The sequence below is a fragment of the Chaetodon auriga genome, chromosome 15, assembly GCF_051107435.1.
Source record: "Chaetodon auriga isolate fChaAug3 chromosome 15, fChaAug3.hap1, whole genome shotgun sequence".
Classification (NCBI taxonomy): domain Eukaryota; kingdom Metazoa; phylum Chordata; class Actinopteri; order Chaetodontiformes; family Chaetodontidae; genus Chaetodon; species Chaetodon auriga.
Window position 1 is genome coordinate 16,902,319 of NC_135088.1, and position 20,793 is coordinate 16,923,111.

Here is a 20,793-nt window from a genome sequence, read left to right on the forward strand (position 1 = left end):
ACTACCACAGAATTGGTGATTTGCAGCCACAGAGGTTACCCTGCTGAACACATGGGAGATCTCATGAGCACACCAAATGAAAAACAAATTCCTGAATCAAACAATGAGCCTTTGCTTTCACAGCCTGTGCACCGGCCTGTGCTGCGGGCCTGCGGCCAGCAGAGGGCGCGCTGACCTCCTCAGAAAACTCAAGTCATTGAGAGGTTCACTGGGTCAGAGGAATACTGTCACTATGAACTTTAAAGGATTCATCTTTCTCAATTTTAAATTCGTTTTCTTATTGAAGCAGAACATCACGCGAGCTGTGTGATTATTACTGCAGCATGTTTCATATCAAGACATAATTATGTTTGTAATTCACTTAAAATGTAATTTAGTTTCCCAGTGGAATACTGACAGGTCAGAGGGTGAAAACTCGAAACATTGATTTTTGCCACTGAGAGAAGAAGCACAATGCTGCTGTTGCCGGGCGTCGATGAAGGGACGATGAAGAAAACAGTGTTCTGCTCCTTTTAGGTTTTAATAAGGGCACAGTGAAAGTGCACGTCCCTCTGTCCTCATAGAAGGATAAAATTAGAAGAAATAATTCATCAAGGTCAAATTATGTCCACTTTCAACTGCTGACACGCTTTAAAATATTAAGTACTTTCTTGGTTTGGGAGTTCTGCAGATCGTAAAGGCTCTTTTTAACATTTTATATTGATGGACACTTTAAACAAAGCGTCTAATTGGTCCAGCCAATTCGGTTGACACTCTGCTGCAGGCTGCTGTCAATTAATAAGCTTGAAACAGCTTCTATAAAGCGACTTGATATTCATCTATTGGAAATTAAAACTACAATATCCACATTCCACGGTTTTGATGTTTTTCTGGTATTTATCTGGCTGCTGTAGCCTGGATCTTTTTCACAAGGGGCTTGATGCAAAAAGCCTTGTGGAGCCTCGTCTTGCGAATGGATCCTTATGCGGTTAAATGGTGCCTGACTCGCAGGAATCTCCTCTGCACAACAGAAAAGCCTCTGACTGGATAGGAAAACCAAACCATCACTGCGCGCAGAGACGCACGGCGCCTCATCCAACCAGCGCCAGTCCCACGAAACCGGGGCAAAACTACACGTTTAAACCATTAAAGTGAGCGCAGATACACGCTTCTACTCTTCGGACCCTCGCTCTGTGGAACTAATAGCGTGTCTGATCACCGATGAATTCTGCGAAGTTATCAGCATTTGGAAGTGAGGGGGTTCGAGAAAATCCAAGTGTTGCGGAGTGGATTACTTCTTGAGTAACCCGCAATGATGTCTCCGACTGATCTGAACTCTGATTCCAAGAGAAATTCTCTCTGTGAGGAGCAGCTCTGAACAGTATTAGACTGTCTCTCTTTATTTGCGGAGTTGAGGAACTCTCCTCCACCCCCGTCCTCGGCTCTGCAGTGGAAGTTGTGATTTAGATGAAATAGGCAACAAACAAAGCGCATTCTCACTGGATTTACACCGTTTCCAGCTGCTCTTGAATGATGCCTGCCTGTTTGACGGGAATTTACTGTCTACTGGCATTTCTGCGCATTTGTTCAGGTATGAGTTGCTCGTTGCCAGTGCGGCTTTTCTTGTGCTTTAGTTTTCGGGATGGGAAGTTTGAAAATACCTAATGTGCTGCATGAATATGTATAAAAAGAGAAAAGTCATTTGAATAGCGATGATGGAGTAATTTGCGAAGTTTGATGTCCTTTTCTCTGCGTAGTGGTGTCTGCATGGGGCTCCTGACCCATGCTGCCTGGTTGCTCAAAGTGACCCATCTATATGCAGTCTAATGAAACAGCCTTTTACGTGCAGCTCTTATCACACTGGTGGAAATTAGTTGCCACAATAAGTGTCCAAAAGGAAGAAAAAGGAGAGAGAGTCAGTGAGAGCGTGTTGCTTTTTGCACTTGAGAAGTAGGACATAGTGGGTTGTCATCCTCAGTCCTCAATGGGTACATGCATTACATGAGATGCAGGTTAATGAGAGGCTTGAGTTGACTTTGCACCAGTCAGACCAGTGAAGATTGGCAATGGATGGGAAAAAACACCATTCATTGACAATGTCAGATACGGTAGATTCACTGCTCAATAATTATGGAAGAGATATTTAGATATATGTACTTATTTGCGTGTGTGTGCATGTGTGTGAGAAAGCGATGCTCTCTGATATTGTAGGTTGCTTTATATTTTAATCCACTAACTTGCCAACTCCAAAATGCAACCCAGCATGACATGTGTTGGGAGATCAGGCACTGTCAAACACCATGCTGCACACGGGTTCATTCTGGGAAAATTAAGCCAAGCATACCACTGATAAAATGCTGATAGTGCAGGTGGAGGTAAAGAATGTTTTTTGTTGGCCTGCTGACAGCATACTTGCGTTCCACTAGACTTTATTGGCTCACACATATTTTTCTTTCACAGCTGATATCAGCCATTGTGTCCCAGTCAAGCAGCAGACGTGGCAGGTGTATCCACTGAATAAGCATTAAGAGACGTCTCCTCTACCCACTAAGACTGAAAAGGCGTAATGATACTGTACAAAATATTAATATAACATTGATATACATACACTATCTTATATATTTATTGATTTTTACACATTTTAAGCTACTGAATGGATTTCTGGCTTGAGTGAAGCTGCAGCCTGAAGTAGGAAATGAACAAAAATCATACAACACTATCATTTTTGTGATAATATTCGCCAGTATCCTTTCAGAATTTCAGGAGTCTCTCAAATTCCCCACTGGCGCTAGTCTTGTTCACTCTGTAAGACAAACAGAAGACAGTCAGCTGTCAGTAACATTAACAGTGGCCACAGACGGAAAAAAGAACAATGTGTTTTCAGCACCAGAGCTTTCTGTCTGACAGTGAGTGATGGCTTTATTTAGTGCTGGACTTCCTGTCTTTGACAGTATAGAGGCAGACTTTTCTCAGAGCTCAAATCACTCTGCCCACTTCAGAGCACAAGTGGGCTCAACATTATTCTTGGGTGTGACGACATTCTTTAAATTAACATTTAAGTTTATATAACACTTTCCAAACCAAAGATAATGCAGCAATTGTTCTCCCTCGTGGCTCTGACCATAGCAGAAGCGGTACAGTGCTAACATGTGGATGTTGTGCAGCCGTTTACCAACTCTTGTCTTAAATTTCAGTGGTGACTCAAAAAAGGAAACATACTAAGGCTTGCCTATCCACATCAAGAACACAAAAATGTGTATGACACCAATTTTCCAGTTCGTTGTCTCTAAATTTCCAAACTGACAAACTTGGTAACCACGCAATCCGGAGAGTTTCAAGAGTATTTACGAAGATTTGTGCTTAAATTTGACATGTTGTATAACCTTTCAGTCTCTCGTCCTGGAGCATCATGTGACTATACTCATTCGCACTGAGACTTGCACTGGTGCCACTCCTTCATCATAGTTTTTTCGGACTCTAAGTAACAAGCTGCCAACATAGACTTGCTCCTAACTGTTGCCTCATTCATTTGAGTTCCTCCATGAAATCAAGCCCCTGCTGGACTATTTATTCAGTGCTCTTGACCACTGAACAATGGGGGCTTTTTTCTTCACGTTTCTTTTTTTTTTTGACAAAAGGAACTATGCACCAGACTTCTGGCAAATTATGAGCCCAGCACTGCAGTTTTTGGCCAAAATGCACAATTTGGGAAAGGTGACATGGTGTACAGAAAATGTACATGGCAGTGGCCCTGTTTAAACCTGTGTGTATGTATGTACATCCCTATCTCACCATAGATTGCAGACATTTTATTTGGGATAGCTGCCAGGTTTACATGCCTGTCTTTGACAATGATCCATGCTTGACAATTTACATCAGATTACATGTGTTTCTCCACCCCACCTTTGTTTAATGTACACCAACTCAACCCCATGTAGGGTATCTTGACTGTCTTAACACACAAACATACAATGGTCCATAATTAAAACTCAAACTGAGCTCATAAAGCCGTGCTGTTAAGTGACTTTGCTGTACTCAGAATTAAGGGATACCTGGATCTCCCCTTTGTTGAGATTTTAATCCCTGCACAATAAATCTGCCAACAGTAATTGGATGATGCATAATAATCCAAATGATGGCCATTTAAAGCATATGTTCGTGTTGAGATTTCTTTGTCCCTTTCATCCCACAGATCTAAATTATGCGTCCCCAGAGTAATGGTGTGTCTTCTCATGCCATTCTACCTGCTTTGTTTGCTGCCCTGTAAACATTGTCCAAGAAGGTAGTCACAAGAAAATAAAAGAATGACTCATCCTGTTATTCTTTGGTGTGATGGTTGAAAGCGCATAGGATTCATATCTTTAAACTATCTGTGCTACCTGAGCTAATAACTAGGCTTATTACTTTAGCAATAAGTGACAAAGGTCCTCTGAGGCTTATTTCACCTTTATAGACCCTCTCATCCATGTGTTATCAGTGGAGAAGTAAGTACAAGAGGTTCTTGGGGACCAGCAGAACACAGCCTGATTCCATCACTGGTGTGTGCCACTGCCCCATAGGGAACAGTTTGACTGAGACATGTGGCTGACCTGGAGTTCGTTGTGCACCAGTCAGAGTTCACATGTACTTGCTCATGCTGCTTTGGCGACTGACACTCATTGCTGCAAGAGATTGACTGTTGTGACCCAAAATACTTCATGGCACTTGTTACAGAACACTGGACTTTAAGTAATGATGGCTTGATTGGGGGAAGGTGGCCTGCTGTGTCGTCCCCTAAGCTAACAAGACTCCCTGTAGTCTTTGTGATGGTGACAGTGATGAGCCGAGTCCCTGTACTAATGAGGACTTCTTCGCTATGGATGATAGGGCTGATAGGACATCTAGTACAAGAATTCTTTTGTTTGTTGGGTGAAATTGTCAAATTCTCTCTGTTCCTCCTTAGAAATAATGCAGCGAACAAGCTTCACTTGAGACCAGCTTGGTTGGAAAAGCATCTTCATTAATGTTGTTTATTTGTTGGATCACACCAGCATCTGGGACAGAAATAAGAAATACGTTCAAGGTGTGGCTCCTCTCTGCTTCACTCATGCTGATTCAGAATCTGCTCCGTTTTTAAAGAAAGGTGCTCTGCTTGCTTGCTAATTCAGTATGCGTTCCTTCATTCTTCACTCCTGGCAGTGACTCTGGCACGCCCTGCTCTATCAGCATTGAATGGCTTTAAGGTTTTTAAGCAGTTTTTCTCACCCATCCTTGGGATCCATCAAACCTCATTTTAAGTTTATGTCTGGACTTCGTCAGCTGATTTTGCGTTTATATTTGCAAAGGATTGAGTGGGATGAACACTTTAAACCTTAAATTATGTGTTCATTGTCATACAGAAAATCCACAGAGTCAGCCCATGTAAAAATGAGGTCATACCAAATGAATACTGTTTGACAGAGGCGTTTTTGTGGGTCATTCTTACCTAACGAATGCTCATGAGAACTTTGTCCACCAGGAACCATTCTGGCAGGAAAACCAAGACTGTATCTCTCTTGTCTCTCAAATCCCTGCAGATGCTGCTGCAATTGTTTGGTTCTGACTGAATGTGCATAAATGCATATGTAATGGTGTTAGCATAAGCTCATTTTTAATGTGTGTTTTTGGATTGTGTACTGAAAGCTGTGATTCATGATTGCTTCCCTTGTTTACTCACTGGTTTCCTGTGGTGCCGAGAGGCCGAGCATGGTTGCCAACCCTGGGGAAGGGAAGCTATTGAGAGCTTTAACAAGTGCCTGTGGGCCTGGAGTTCACAGGTCATCACACCTTCACACAGGCGCACACATCTGTACACACATATACACACAATTCCTTAGTTTGCGGAGTATCGATTATTGTCTGTCTGCTAAGGTAGCAGGTTCCTTGCCTGAAGGATCCTCCCACAGCCTCCTTCATCCTTGTCAACCACACGATAGTTCATTTGTGCGGTCAGCTATTTCCACAAGCTCATTTTAAAGCACATTCATGTCTCTATTAGGTGCAACAACAACTCAAGCATGAGCTGAAACAGCATACAACGTAGAAATGAAATGAGAGAAACAACTTGATTTTATGATGCAAGTGCAAAAGCATGAAGCAGAGCATAAAGTTGAAATATTAAACATGAAGTTTCATGGTCACCGCCACCTCAGTCATGCATTAAATCAACCAGACACAATTTGCACTAACCAAATTATTCTGTCAATTAAGTGTGTGTTATTTAATCTGATAAAATGTGGCTGTGTCACACATCACATCATACTACTGTGAAAACAAAATTAACTAACACCATGACAATAAATAAGCCTAATATGAAGCTAATATAGCTGCGCGAAGCTATTTGTGATCTTAAGTTGATTTATTAATGTTTTTAACATCTTGTGCTTGTCACCCCACGATGCTGCTCTCAATCCCTCTCGAAATAATTGTCAAGAGAACCCTAAATAGTGAACCAATAGCCATGCTCATCTGGAGAGACTAGCTCAGAAATTCCTGTGGGTTTGTGGTTTTCTCCGGGCTGTTTGTTCTCCTTTGCCCTTAGTTTCCTGTTCTGAGGTCAGTGTCCAGCTACGGCTGTGAGGCACTCTGGATAATTACATCTAGGAATAAATCTGCTCTTTATAGTTTTCAGATTTTATAAGTAATTGTGAAGACATCCTACACCTAGTCTGTGTTTTAGAATTCATCTTGCGTATTCTGATAATCAGGATGGGCTGACACTGGCAGGTCTTTCTCTTTCTTAGCAAACTCTGTGTCTCTGAAACAGACTGTTGTACCCATGTGACCTGTGAGTTGTCCATGTGCTGTGCTAGCAATGATTGAATTGCTGCAGAGGTTGCTTTCAGGTGACACTGTACGATATTCCACAAAGATTTGGGTTTTATACTAACTGGGAGATTTCATATCTTGAAAGGACAGCTTTAAAGGTCATAGTAGTAGTATGACCTTAGAGATGTATCGAAGATTACCTCTGCGTGAGTCATCTCCTCCCCAGTCAGGCGGCTAATAATCAATAGAATCCATATGCTCCCAGTCACTTGGCTTATAGAATCAATAAGCTGGACGCTGCTCATATGCTCAGTTCATGTTCTCGGCTCTTAAAATAATGAATCAATTTTTGAGGCATTCGACTGGTTTGATTTTTTATGATTTTATGACATTTGTTTGCAATTCTAATATTAGCATTCTGGACAGCCTTGATCAGATCACATCTACACCAAATTCAGTCCTTTGGTGATGATGGGGAGAACGGGCGGATCAGCGGGCCAGTGCGAGCGTGATGCCCCCAGGACAAACCTTGTTATTACGGAGAGAGGACCTGCTTAATGTTACCTTCATTAAGTCAGAGGTTGATGTTGGAATGCGGTCTCTCAAAGCATCTCAAGCATTTTGACATGCAGTCTCATTAGCTGGTGGGAGAGCCGGTGGGAGATATTTGTATTATGTAGGAATCGCATGATGATGCACGTGCTAGGAATGAGGATTGGAAGGGAGGTGTTGGCCAAAACAAATACATGTCGTCTGTGTGTTTGGCTTTGGTCTATCCTGAGTATCTAAAGCTAATTTATCACATTCATCGTGATTTACTGGAGAGAAATTTCAGTCATGTAAATGAGATTTAGTTCAGTTTGCTTGATACAGTGATTAATAGCGTCTAGCAAGTAATGTAATCTGTTGTAAAAGCTAAACATACACCATGTAACAGGACTATGATATGCCATTATCTGTTGCAATGTAAGAACGGCCATCTTTGCAATATCCTAAGCTTTTTTGATTGTTTTTCACCTCCTGTATGACACTGCTTTGATTATTCTTCCTTGCTGCTTTTGATGTCTCGCTGACCAGTTCACAAGAAAAAATTAATCTTTTTATTTTTCTCATCAAGAATATTCAAAATTTCCATCTGCTGGGTTACAATGTAGCCTAAGGCCTTCTTTTGGAGGTCCATATAACAAGGGGTTGCAGAATGGCATGTTAGCCAAGGAAAGCTTATCATGTTTGAAAAAAAAAAAGTTAATGAGAGAGTAAGGAGGAAAGAAAGTGTGGATAGCGTTGAGGTGTTTGGAAGAGGGAAGCACTGTGACATCTGCGGTGTTTGGTGGCTATGTTATGAAATACAGTAATTAACTTGTGTTGAAAATCTGTATGAATGAACACAGAGATTAAAAGGAATCTTCAGACAGTCATTAATCTTGCAGACATTTTGTTCCTACAGCCGGTGATTTTCCACTGCAATAAGAACTAAGTGAGCAGACTTACACTTTACTTCCAATCAACCAAAGTACCTGCACTATTTCGCTCGCTTCAAACAACTACTTTATTGTGACATGCGAGATTGGTATCAAGCGTGGAATGCAGCCAGACTTTTAAAGGGGCTTTATTCCAAACAGTGTTGGTTTAGCACTGAGTTACAACAAATTGTTGCCTTCAGCTTTTTTTTTTTTTTTTTTTTTTTTTACGAATCATTGCAATTACATTTAACAGTCTAGTGAACCTCTCTTCAGCCAGCAGATCATCACAACCTATGCCAAGATTTTCAGATTGTAAGCTAAGTTTTAGACTCTTAAAGCAATTTATTAGAACACACAAGGCAACGGTCTACCTCAGAAACACCACATTTCTGTCACAATTATCATGAAAGCATAGAGTTTTGGACTCATACCCTCAAACTCAATCTACACAACATAGCAAACCCTGCTGGAAAGCTGGGCTTTAACCGTAGGCCTTACATCAACAACCAACCCCAGAGCCCCGTGCCAACATGTGTGATCAACAGCAGCACCACAAATGGAGCCAAATAAAAAGCTGTTCATACAGATAAATTCTCAAATTACTACCAGATGAGCAGTTTTAATCACCTTCTAAAAAGCTCATGCAAGGGTAAGCTTTTAACTATTCATAGAAAAAGGATTAAAGTCTGTTCATAAACACTCCAGTCCTTCATAGCAAAAATGAAGTGAAAAGCAATTTGTCAGGAGCACAGTTAAAATCATATTTGCCCGGTGGATGTGATTGACACAAGCAGGTTTCCTGTGGAAAAAAAAAAAAAGAAAAAAGAGGGAAGGAAATTATTGAGTCCTAGAAGCCGATTCTCATCCTTGCTGAACTCTGACTTCTTGGCTGCTCCCAGTGCAGTTCTTTATTGCCACTTGTAGTACTGCTGCTCCCTGAAGGTACTGTTGATAGACTAGTGTCTGAAGACATACACTGTGTAAGGGTTTCCCATTGTATACTGCATTGTCGATGAAGCTCTTGTCTTTGTGTAATGATAAATTTTGTGATTCATGTTCCCATAATCAATTTAAGACATTAATCTTCCAAACGGGTATTGTCAAGAGGTACACTCCTATTAGTTTTGTGGCCAATGCATGCTGCAACTCAGCTAGCAGATTGCATTTGGATTTGTTGAAAAACAGATTGGTAGTTGTGCTTTGTAAGCAGCAATAAAGGTCTACGATATGTACAGTTTTGAAATCAAGTGCTAATCAAGAACTAATGTTTAAAATGGGGACTGTATTTTCACAAAGGTAACAATATGGCAGCAGCTGTGCTTTGATAAGATTTGCATTTGGTTCCTTGGCTCATCTTCCGCCAATGTGTCAGACAGCCGTTGATGTTTTTGAGGCTGTCAGACTGCTGCCTCAAGATTTTAAACCGTTTTGAGAAACTCCGAAGCACATATGAGTGTTCTCTCATTTTTCAGCAACGTCAGGTTTAGTGTCTTCATTATTGGTGAGAAAGGACAAGCAACATACCGTGCTTTCATGAATCTATTGTAGGTTAAAACATTTTACTACCTACTTTTAATCAGAGAGTCTGATTAACACAGACAACAGAAGCAGAAGAAGTCAGTAAAACCACCTCTGTTGTGCACAGAGAGGCATTTATGTATGCATTTGTAAAGATTCTTTATCTTGCATAAAGTCTCACAGATGTTACACACAAGTAGAACAAGTGGCATGCAGCTCAGATAGCTCATATCATGAGAGGATGTCATGTGCTTTGCAGTCTACATTGTGAATAGAACGAGAGATGCATCTGAAAGGAATAGTGAGACGTTTTTGGGAAATTTGCATAGCTGCTCATTAATTTTGGGTGTAGGACTTATGCTAAGCTAAGCTAATTGTTGCCTGGCTCTATAGCTTGAAACACAGTGGTATCAATCTTCTCATTTAACTCTTGGAAAGACTGGGTATATTTTCCAAAGTGTCTCTTACTTTTAACTCCGATGTAAATGTAACCCAACTTGAAGAGTGTTAATTCCATAGAGTGGGTATTTACCCTCTCTCACATCGTGGGGCTTATTGCAGAGCTAAGTGAGACCAATCTTCCTCTTCTACTATGCGGGTTATTAAGAAAACTTGAGTGAATCTACACAGCACAAACCTATAATCTCCTGTGGCTGAATATAGTACCCTCTTATTAATGTCCTCTTGGACTATTAAGCTGTGCTGTGATTGCTTTTAGTGTCGTTGCAATCCAAAAACATTCATCGCCGTGGCCACTCGTTCTGCCTCTTCATTACGGAGACAGTTACTGAGACTCAGAAGAGCAGTTTAGAGGCAAATATGAGCTTTTTTTGAATTTATTATGTGTGTCTGTTGATATTGAGACGCAGTCTCTAGTTTTGGTGCTCAGGGCAAAGTCTCTCTCCCTTCACAGTATGACAGCCCGTTCACATCTGGGCTGCCGCTACCAGGGGCGCAATTAGGGCCGAAAATAAATGTAGGTCATGCAGACATGCACTTGTGACATGCAATGACACAGCATGAAGCTAATGTAATATTAATGTCGTAATTCAGTGTAGTGTTAGTGTAGCAAAAATGTTTTACAGTTTAGAAGCCTCAAAGGAGATGAAGAAAACATGGTAAACCAACAAACATACATTATGCATGTATGTTTAATGGATTATACTAAATACTGGAGACTACATCACAGCTTATAACTGATCTGGAGATAAGGCAGCTGTATCAAGACAGTATATGTAAGATAAACCTGAGTTGGATTTCTTTCTTTAATAATTGTTGCCACTTCAGTGTCCGTCTCTATTCATGGGAAGTTTGACTTTCAAGCTCTGCCTGCCTGAGTGATAATCAATGGCCTATACAGGCACTTTACTTTCCACTGAACATTTAATGGAGTGGGGATAAGTCTCTTAGATGGGCTGCTGGCCTTTCCAGGCAGTTGTGCTCTTAAGGTGTTTCTCATCACAAGTAGAGGAGGTAAGCTGCTTGCAATCAGACGCAGCTTAACTGTTCATATGTCAAAGCAGTACACAGTGCAGTCAGTATAGAAAAACAAAATGTGCATGTATGCTGATAGTATTTGGTATAATTGGGGATCACCAGTAAGCAGTATTAACATAGCTGGGGATATGCCATGTGCACTTGACCGGCAAATGAGTTTAATGTGACGTGTGATCATATCAAAACAACTCAATGAACTAAGGCAACAAAATGTTATTGGATTAGTCCAAGTTGCAGGAATATTAGATGTGGTGTATATTAGATGCAGTAGATGCAGTATTTTTGGCCCTGTATGTTTGTTTTTGGTTTGAAAAACAAACCAAGACCACAGTTTGTTTGCCATTGACAGCCTGATGGATTTGTTCTCCGGTTGAAGTGTCCTGTTGACCTAGTTGGCTCAGATGTTTATCATGTACCAGCAGTGTTCTGGTGTGAGTCTGCCCTGGAGACTTCATTGCTTGTTACTCTCCCATTGAGCATTTAACAGCTGGCAACCCAAAGCAGTTTTTTTTCTTTTCCAAAATGCTGTATTATTGCACTGTTAAAAAAAAAATTCTCAATGAAGGAGCTTCATAATGTCATTTCATGTAAATGATTTATTAATTATTTGATTGCTAGATGAATAATTATTAATATTTTTGATAATGTATTAAGGTTAAAAGTCTTTCTTATAGGAAAAATACTAAACATTGAGTGTTTGTGGCTTTTCTAAATTTGAGAAGTTGCTGCTTTTCTCCTTTTCATACACTGTTAGTTAGCCAAAACAAGTTTTTTTAAGATGGGCTTTGGGAAATAGTATTTTCCGACAATTTATAGACTAAATTAATCGATTAATTGTAAAAACAACTGACAGATTAAGTGCTCTACAAATCTTTCTCTGCATCTTGTAATATGTATTTTGAAGCTGGTCGTGCATTAGCATTTTCCTCATGCATTTCCACTCCGTTGGCATCTTGCCATGAACATCTGGGTGCTGCAGTTGGGACGTGTTATCATGTCCATGACCTTGACTCTCCTCTCTGGAGATTGCTTCATTGTGCATTGTGTTGTCAGAAGGGTGTCAGAAGGAAGATTTAGAATAGTGTAATCAAAGTTTTTCATAACTTCCATGTGATTAAAAAATGACCTGTTCAAATGCAGTTTAAAAAGATCAAATACGTCAGCACGATGTAAGAGAGAGTGCAGACACCTTGTTCTGGCCACACACAGGCACAGAAACACACTCACATTCCTTTCCCCACATACTTGGTTGAATGACAGTGTTCAACTGTTCCACTTAATTGTAGTTTATACAGCCTGAGAAAGAATGTCTGGCATTTATTGGTTGCCTCTGTTTTACTTTGTAAATGAATGAGTGTGTATATATGTTTGGAATACTTGTCTCCAAGGGATGAGCAACACAAATGGTTTATTTTCCAATGAGTCAGCCCGATGTTTTGGGAAATACGCTTATTCGCTTTCATGCCGAGAATTAGATGAGGGGATTGATATCACTCTCATATCTGTGTGATAAATATGAAGCTAAAGCCTGTAGGGTGTTATATGCAGTTTAGTTTAGCATAGACTGGAAATCATAACCCAAGCCTTGCTCTGTCAAAGGTATAAAAACCCTCCTACCAGCAATTCTAAAGCTCACTAATTAATACTAATCAATGATGTGTTTTCATGAGGGGTTATGTGCTGGACTGTTTCTTTTTTCACAGATAAGCTAAGCTAAGATGACCGAATTCCCAAATTGCCCAATTCTTCCTTTAATGTAGAATGTTTATGAGGCTTTTCACTCATGATGTGTTTCAGTGCCATCAGACGTCTTTGTGCAGTTTTCCTTTTTTTGATCTGTGGTCTAGCATTATTCATCAGAAATTTATACTGATCATTTATGGATAACTGACTTAGAGACACTTAAATGGTTGTGCAGTTAGATTTGGTGGAAAAAGCTGTGCTGGTTGAAGGAGCTCTCAATGATTCTGAGCAGCAAGGTGGATTCTGCTCAGAGAGCTAATCCCTCTTAATAAACACATGCAAGAACCTTAAATCTTAGGTAAACAACAATAGGAAATACCCCATAAGGAGAAGGTTGGGGTGGTGTAGGGAGCCACAGCAGCAAATGGTGTTGGTGGTTGGTGTTGAGTGCAATCATCAGAGTCACCCTGGTCTGTGGAAGGTTATAATGCCTGTCCTGTACACCTTCATGAATATGATTGAATGGTACTTGCCACACAGCTATGCATAAGCCAGTCATTGCGAAACATACTGGAAACAACTGATGCCAATTAGCCAATACCAATGCGACTTCAGTGCTCTGTCTGAACCAACGCTGTGCTTCATACAAGGTTTATGTGCTCATCATTTCCACTTAATTATGCCTCAGTATGGAGAAAACCAGTTGAAGGTCAGCATGTGGATGGTTTTTAAAATAAGCATTTGAGCATCATTTAGTCTTTCGTGCATTTGTGTGCATGCAATGCTTTTATTATAGAGTCTGTCCAGTTTTATAAAACGGGTCCCTGGTTTCTCTTATACGCCCTTTGATGCAGTGCTGAATCCAAATTAGTCAGAGCTTGGCCTCAGAGGAGAGGATTTGCTGGATGTTTTGCTGACATTTCTGAATAATCAAATGTGCTTTAAATACCAAGGGTAGTGCATTGATGCACAGCAAACACTTACATAAAATCACCCACTTGTCACACTAATACTTTGCTGCTGCGAGTGAAGTGTCGCAGAGTCAGAAGGCTGTCTGGTCTGGGTCTGTGAAGTGTGTTTTATGATGGAAATGCTGACAGCACTCATTTCCTATTCAGACAGAGTTCATTCTGCAATATAAAGTCGTACTTAATCCACTGTTCTTGTGTAATTGAGACTTGCACTGTATGCCAGGCCAAAGGTGGAGACATTTTTCATTTCTGACCACTAACTAAACATGAAACAGCTTCAGTAGTTCACATAGTTTAAGTTGAGGCTTTCACTGCAGTACTCTTGGGTGCTGTTGTACTTGTTGTGTGTAACTTGTCATGCCTGTCTCTTAAATGCTCTCAAAGGCCTCTAAATCTTTATATTGTCTCATTTGGTTTTGTTCTCTTGATATGTGCCTTGTTGATCTGGCCTTGGATTGTTCCCTGTTCAAACATGTGGTGTCATTTGGCTTAAAAGAGCACTGCTGTGAACCCAGAAGCCTCTGGAAATCTCTGTCTCACCATTAAAAGTGTGGACTTTGATCCACGATCTAGCCCATGGATCACAAAAAAAGAAAACTAAATGACTTTTACAGACTGAAACAAAGGGATTTCCTTAACAAGACATAGCTGTTCCATTTGCTACACATTCTTAAGCCTCTCACAAAATCTGCCTGCCATTGTTAGCTGTGCCTGACTGCTGCTCTTCCAGAGTGCCGTTGCTACTCGAGCACAGGTAATCCCACAGTACCGCAGGTGGAGATTTACCATTTCCACCGCTGTGGCTCTGGTAGGCTTGGTGTCAGAGTCACTTAGTCAGCTGATTGTGTCACACAGCTGTCAGCAGCACCAAAAAGGTGCAGTCTGTGACATTTTACATTAACAAATGTCACCTGCTGCGTTTTTAATACTTTCTTCTTTGAGAAAACCACAGAGAGAGACTTTTTTAAGAAGTGAATTTGGAGGTTCTTGAGTGTGAATTTGAGTTGAAAACTGTAACCAAAGTCTCCAAGTGATGCAGTGGGTGTGTCCATGTGTCTGTCAGCCCGTCTGAAGTGCTATACCATCGGAAAGGTTCATTTTTCATACTGAGCTGACAGCGAGTGAGACCTCAGTGCAGAAAGCTCATTGAATGTGATATTTGATATTTTCCCTGTATATTTTTTTGGTTCGGGTCCAAACAGTCATAGTAGCCTCCTTTCATGCACTCTAAATACATACAGCATTGTACTATAAATGACACAGGGGTAGGTCGATCTAGACCACCAACGTTGCGATAATTTACACTCATATTTGTCACATTGTGTTATTATAATCTTCATGCTCATGATTTATTGTTTAAAGCCCCTACCATCCCCCTTTAACAACTTTCTCCTTCTTTCCTCTTATAATTTATCCCCTCATGCTTTCTTTTCTTAGGTGCATATTCACCAAATCTACTTGAATAAAATACAAAATATGTTGTTATTCCAACATACTATGGCTTTCTCTGTTTTTTTTTTTTTAGCTAATTCTCCAGAGAGACACACGTAGTTGTAGAGAAAACAGACTCTCTACCCACCTCCTTTCTTGCTGACTGAGACAGAACTACACAGACATGCTCCTCTCTCTTTTGTGTTTGTTGCTCTTCATCCCCCTTACGCCCTAGTCTTCACAAGACAACAGAACTGCCTCAGGGATGACTGACAGAAAAAAACATATTTGTAGGGGCACAGGTGCTACAAATGACCTTTGCTTTGTGTGTATGTACTCCATTGTGCATCTGTGTGCATGTTTTTGCATACTGATTGTACGCTGGCTACTGGCCCTTTGGAGATAAATCCTGGTCTTCTAGGGGCCCACTTGTGGTGGGCTGATATTGCCTTTCTGTAATGCCAGGGGGCTTAGGGAGCCGCATGGACCCTTAGGCATCAGCCCAACACAATTAAGAAAGGTAGGCAGCATGTGTGCAGAGTGGCCACCTTGTTTGTATTGTTCTGTTATTGGTTTAAATGTCTGGACAGTGTAAAATTGTAATGAAATGAATTATTCATGATTTTTGCCACAGCAGCATGGGTGTTTTTTTTCCTCTCCTTTCTTTTTTCAGTTGGGATATGGCGAAATGTTTTGTTTTAGTGTTGTTTAAGATTATTTCTACATTATTCAGAACTCTTTCAGCATCAAACACAACAGGTTAATTCCTTCATCCAGGCAACATTCTCCTCTGTTGTAATTCTGGGAGGAGGCACAGTAATTAGTCCTACTGCAGGTCAGAACCTGACTTTGTGCTGTTACCTGCCCATTTTTGGTCGGTCGGTCAGTCCATCTCTTTGGTGCAGATGTCCGTAATGCTCAGAGGCTAAATCTGAATAACTTTGGGGGCCCCCTGACTTTTCATCTAGTACATCATCAAGTGCACTAACGAATGACATTCCCATCAGCCTCAGCTGTGCTTTGTGCTAAGATGGTGACAATGGTAAACCTTACTAACTAATCGTCAGTATGTTAACTGTGTTACTGTTACCATATTAGCATGCTGGCTTTACCATTTTGCTCAAAACATGGCTGTAGCCTCACAAAGCTGCCAGCGTGGCTGTAAGCCTGTTTTAATTAGATTTCATTCACCTCAGAAGTCTCAAGGATATCTCAAAACCCTGCCACATAAATCCCAACCCATCTGCATGGGTAGGTACTCTAGGGGTAAGGGAGAAATGTGTTTTCTTGTAATTTGGGTGAACTTCCCAGAAAGGCCTGTTGATGGTCTAACCATTTCCCACATTGTTGCCTGACTCAGATTTGATCTCTACCAGTCTAGTGTCATTGTTACAGACCTTCAAGCTACATTTGCAAGAAAGGTCCTGCTGGTGCTGTTGTTGGAAAAAATGGTGGGGTGTGTTAATATGGAGGTTTTTTTTAGGTGGATAATTACTTGTCTTTTGTATGATTCAACCTTTTGTCAGTTTGAATGGCAGTCATTAGCATTTAGCTTTTTAGCTAGGTCGGCTACTTGACAGCATTATAGGAAAAAAAGAGACAAAGGAGGCAAATGGAATGAAAAGAAAAGAAAAACAGAAGGTAATAGACAGGCAGTGGGAGGGTTTATCTCAGCAGTCCACATCGATTTTGACTGCTGCCATCCAGGTAATGTGGAGCTTTTGAATGCAAAACATGCAAATGTCAGCATATCTTTCAATTTTTAATGATAAGCTTGCACACTTATCAAATGCCTATTCTTCCTGACTTTTTTTATTAGAGGGGGGTTGTATTCCACCTCTTAAATAATGTCACAATTTCCTTTAAAAGCTTTTGGAAAAGACAGTAAAATGTAGAGTGGATTTATGCAAACACGCCAAATATCTACCACACTACCCAGTGGATCAAATTCTCACCCATTTCACAATGTGTGAGGTGTTATCTATCTGGGCAAACACTTGTCTGTGTGGGATTTATTGGTTGCAGCGGGAGTGTAGGAGCTCATCACTCTCTAGCACGGTGGTGATTATCTGCTTTACAGGGCCATTGGCACATTAAGCGTGACCTGCTGAAGGCTGTGTAAGCTTGTGTTTTCAGCAGCATGAAAGAACAGAAAAGAGTTCCCACAGCAATAAAACAGGTAAATAGCGGTTGCTTGACTGACATTAATGCCACATTTCCTTCCTCCTGTCTGTCTTCACTCTCTTTCTGTCTTGGGCTGATAGCCACTTTTAGGACCATTGCTTGTGCATTTTGGTTTAGGATTAAAGGTGATTGGAAATCTGATTTGAATTCTGCAAAACAATGATTCCCGTGGCTGTTTTGTAGACTCCACACCTGATTCTCCAGCATTCACACACTACTGAGGAAAAGGGAAAAAGAAGAGCGAATGAGTGAGAGTCTGTGCGTGGATGGGGCTGGAGGTGGGCTGGATTGACTGTGATGGAGGATTGGAAAGAGATGGAGGGAATGTTAGATGTACAGAGGCACAGGAGTTGTGTACCTGGATCTCATTAAGGAGCTTTGCTTTGTCCTCTGCCTCACTAGAAGTCTTTGTTAGACAGTTTCTTTGAGGAGACCAGCATGATTGACATCTCAACAGTGTATGAGGGATTAGAGGTGATTTTGTGGTTGTTAGTGGGAGTATGTTTGGAGGTATTGATTTGTATTACTTTGGCTGCCTTAACGATTTCAGAGGCTGTGGTAAAATTGGCTTGGTGAAGACAGACTAAAATAAATGTATGTATTCCAGCAGGGTGGAGGAGAGAGAGTTCATGCTGAGAAAGGGTATCCTTTCTCTTGCTGTCAGAACAGATATCCAGGGAAAATGAAACATGCACCATGTAGACGTTAGATTAAATTTTCCACCGTATTTATTTCCTTGGCCACTCATGAAGTGCACTGTGAAAACAGCCATACTACATTTAGGATCTTTTCTTTATCCTCAGCCGAAGTAGCAGAAGTTTCAGACACATTTGAAACAGTTGCATTCAATATTTAAATCAGTGAAATGAACACAGACAGCGTCTATAGTGTTGTGTCGGTGGAGCTGCAGATAACACTATAATCCCATTTTAATTCAGCCTCGAAGCTTTTCTCAAAAATCGTATATAAATATTTCTTTGCAAATACATGTTTTAAGGCTAGGCGTGTTCTGAAAGATATTACTTCCTGAGGAGTTCACATGTCAGCATTGTTTTTTCATTTGCAATGCCTCACAGGGTTCCAACTGCTGAAACAAAAGCAAAACACTTTATGAGCGACATGCGATTGTGTGGTAATTACATTGTCAAACTGGATTATTGTTAATACAAGGCGCTCACACAGCAATAATAATGTGCCGTGTCTAATTCCTTTAGAGCTGCTGCTGTTTTGATTAGTACTACTCTTTTTTGGTTTGTTTGATGAATTTTACAGCAAGCCCCACGTACATAACATTGCAGTTAAGTATATACCTGGAACTAATCCTCTTTATTTTGTCCCCATTGCAACCTTCTTCTTCTCTAGGGTCTCGTCTTCGCCAGGAAGACTTCCCTCCTCGCATTGTGGAGCACCCCTCTGACCTCATTGTGTCCAAAGGGGAACCAGCCACTCTCAACTGTAAGGCAGAGGGCCGTCCAACCCCCACAGTGGAATGGTACAAAGATGGGGAGCGAGTTGAGACGGACCGTGACAACCCCCGCTCCCACCGCATGCTGCTGCCCAGCGGGTCCCTCTTCTTCCTCCGCATCGTCCACGGACGACGGAGCAAGCCCGACGATGGCAGCTACGTGTGTGTGGCCCGAAACTATCTTGGCCAGGCGATCAGTCACAATGCATCCCTGGAAGTAGCCAGTAAGTTCTGTTGGTTGTTTACATGTTACAGCCCTCGGAGCTTTGATAAATGATGCAATGCACATGCATACATATTACCCTATCATGGTGTAATCACCAGAAAGTACACCATATGAACGCGGACTCGCTAAACTTAGACCCAGAATAACCAAGACGCTATCTCTAATACCCAGATATCCAGATAATAATTGTCTGAGCTCTTTTAAACATTTTAATTGATTTTCCAATCTCTCAATGTACGTGATGATAGCAGCGGTTTCAATATCTATCTTCAAAGAAAGTGAGCAGCTTTTCTGAAAATGTTAGTCTGCTAAACATTTCTTCAATATAACCTTCAGATGATCTGCAGAAAATCCTGAAGCAAGAATAACTAAAAAACTAAATTTGGTGGCAGAAATACTTTCATTCTCACTAAACTGTCTTCACACTTTAAACTCGACCAATTGCACTAATCTAATCATACATAATATGTACACTTTAAAGGCAGTTTTACTTTGTTGCTTTCATTCCCATATGGGTCAGTTTTATGGTTGAGGGGCAGGTGGAAGTTCACAATGCGATCCATGTGTCAGACGTGTAACAGCTGTGTGTCAGCTTTAGCTCCCCAGGTATAAACAAGTGCTGAGTGTGCTCCTAACAGGTGACACTGTCAACATGCTGAATCGCACTGTTGCAAGTGTCAAGTGTGCAGCGTTGTCGGTTAAACAGCCTTTCACTGCGGTATGGCTCAGGCAGAAATCTGTGTGGTTCTATGCAGCAACCAAATGTGTGTAGACATTTGTAAGCTAGAGTGAAGCTGGTGGAGAACAGGACAGAAGGCAGAGGGCAAAAGGTCAGGGTTTACGACCATCAGAATAGGGCAAATGCAGCTGGTCTGTGAATTCCTATGGATCACAGTACCAAAAACATTGGAATCCTATGAGCAACACTTGTTTCTTTCAGTGCGTTCTTCATGCACTGAAAGAAGGAAGTGTTGGTGACAAGGGTTAACAACCGCATCCACGCCTTCTCATAGCGCATAGCTCCCCATCCTTTACAGTCGATCCTCAGCTCTACTCAGCTGTGTCAGCTTCCACAGCTCTACCCCGGCTCAGTCTCCTGGGTAGATATTCTGCAAAGGTTTTATAATAATAAGAGCACCCCTCTAGTATCAATTTCACCTTTTGAATTATAATGAAAGAGTTGGTCAAACAGTATCATGGTAATGCTAGATCAGCACTCCAGTTCTGAGAAGCTCAGCCCTCGAGGGGGAGAGTTTATTACTCGGAGTTCACTAAATTTACTGTCAGGTTTTAAGGTTGAGGGGAACACAGAGAGGACTTGTTGAAGCTGCCCGGATGAGTTATGTCTCCCTGCTTCATCCTTCAGAGGTCACACAGATTCATGGGTCACAGTGGGGCTGGATAGTAAAACAGAACCCCCTTTGGCAAATGCTGCTGAGTTAGGGGGTTTATAAGAGGACTGAGAAGCTTGGGAGTGTTAAAAGGAGGACTGGACTCACTCTGTTAACAGCCCTGTCGGCCAGATCGTACGTCCAGTCTTGTTAATGTGATCGTTGTTAATTTTGCGTTGGGTTTTAATTGATTAGAGGT

The 20,793-nt window shown here is 41.2% G+C and overlaps 1 protein-coding gene across 5 annotated transcripts in view; it reads left to right on the top strand.

Annotated features, from left to right (window-relative positions):
* Positions 1-20,793, top strand: part of LOC143332512 (roundabout homolog 1-like) — an 83,879-nt gene that overhangs the window by 9,483 nt on the left and 53,603 nt on the right. For 4 of the 5 annotated variants that reach the window (XM_076750059.1, XM_076750058.1, XM_076750061.1 and 1 more), the window contains one exon: positions 18,875-19,201. In XM_076750059.1, coding sequence (XP_076606174.1) covers positions 18,875-19,201 — 327 coding nt within the window. Of the gene's footprint in view, positions 1-1,001; positions 1,571-18,874; positions 19,202-20,793 lie in introns of those variants that run through there. The other variant, XM_076750062.1, reaches the window with a different exon arrangement.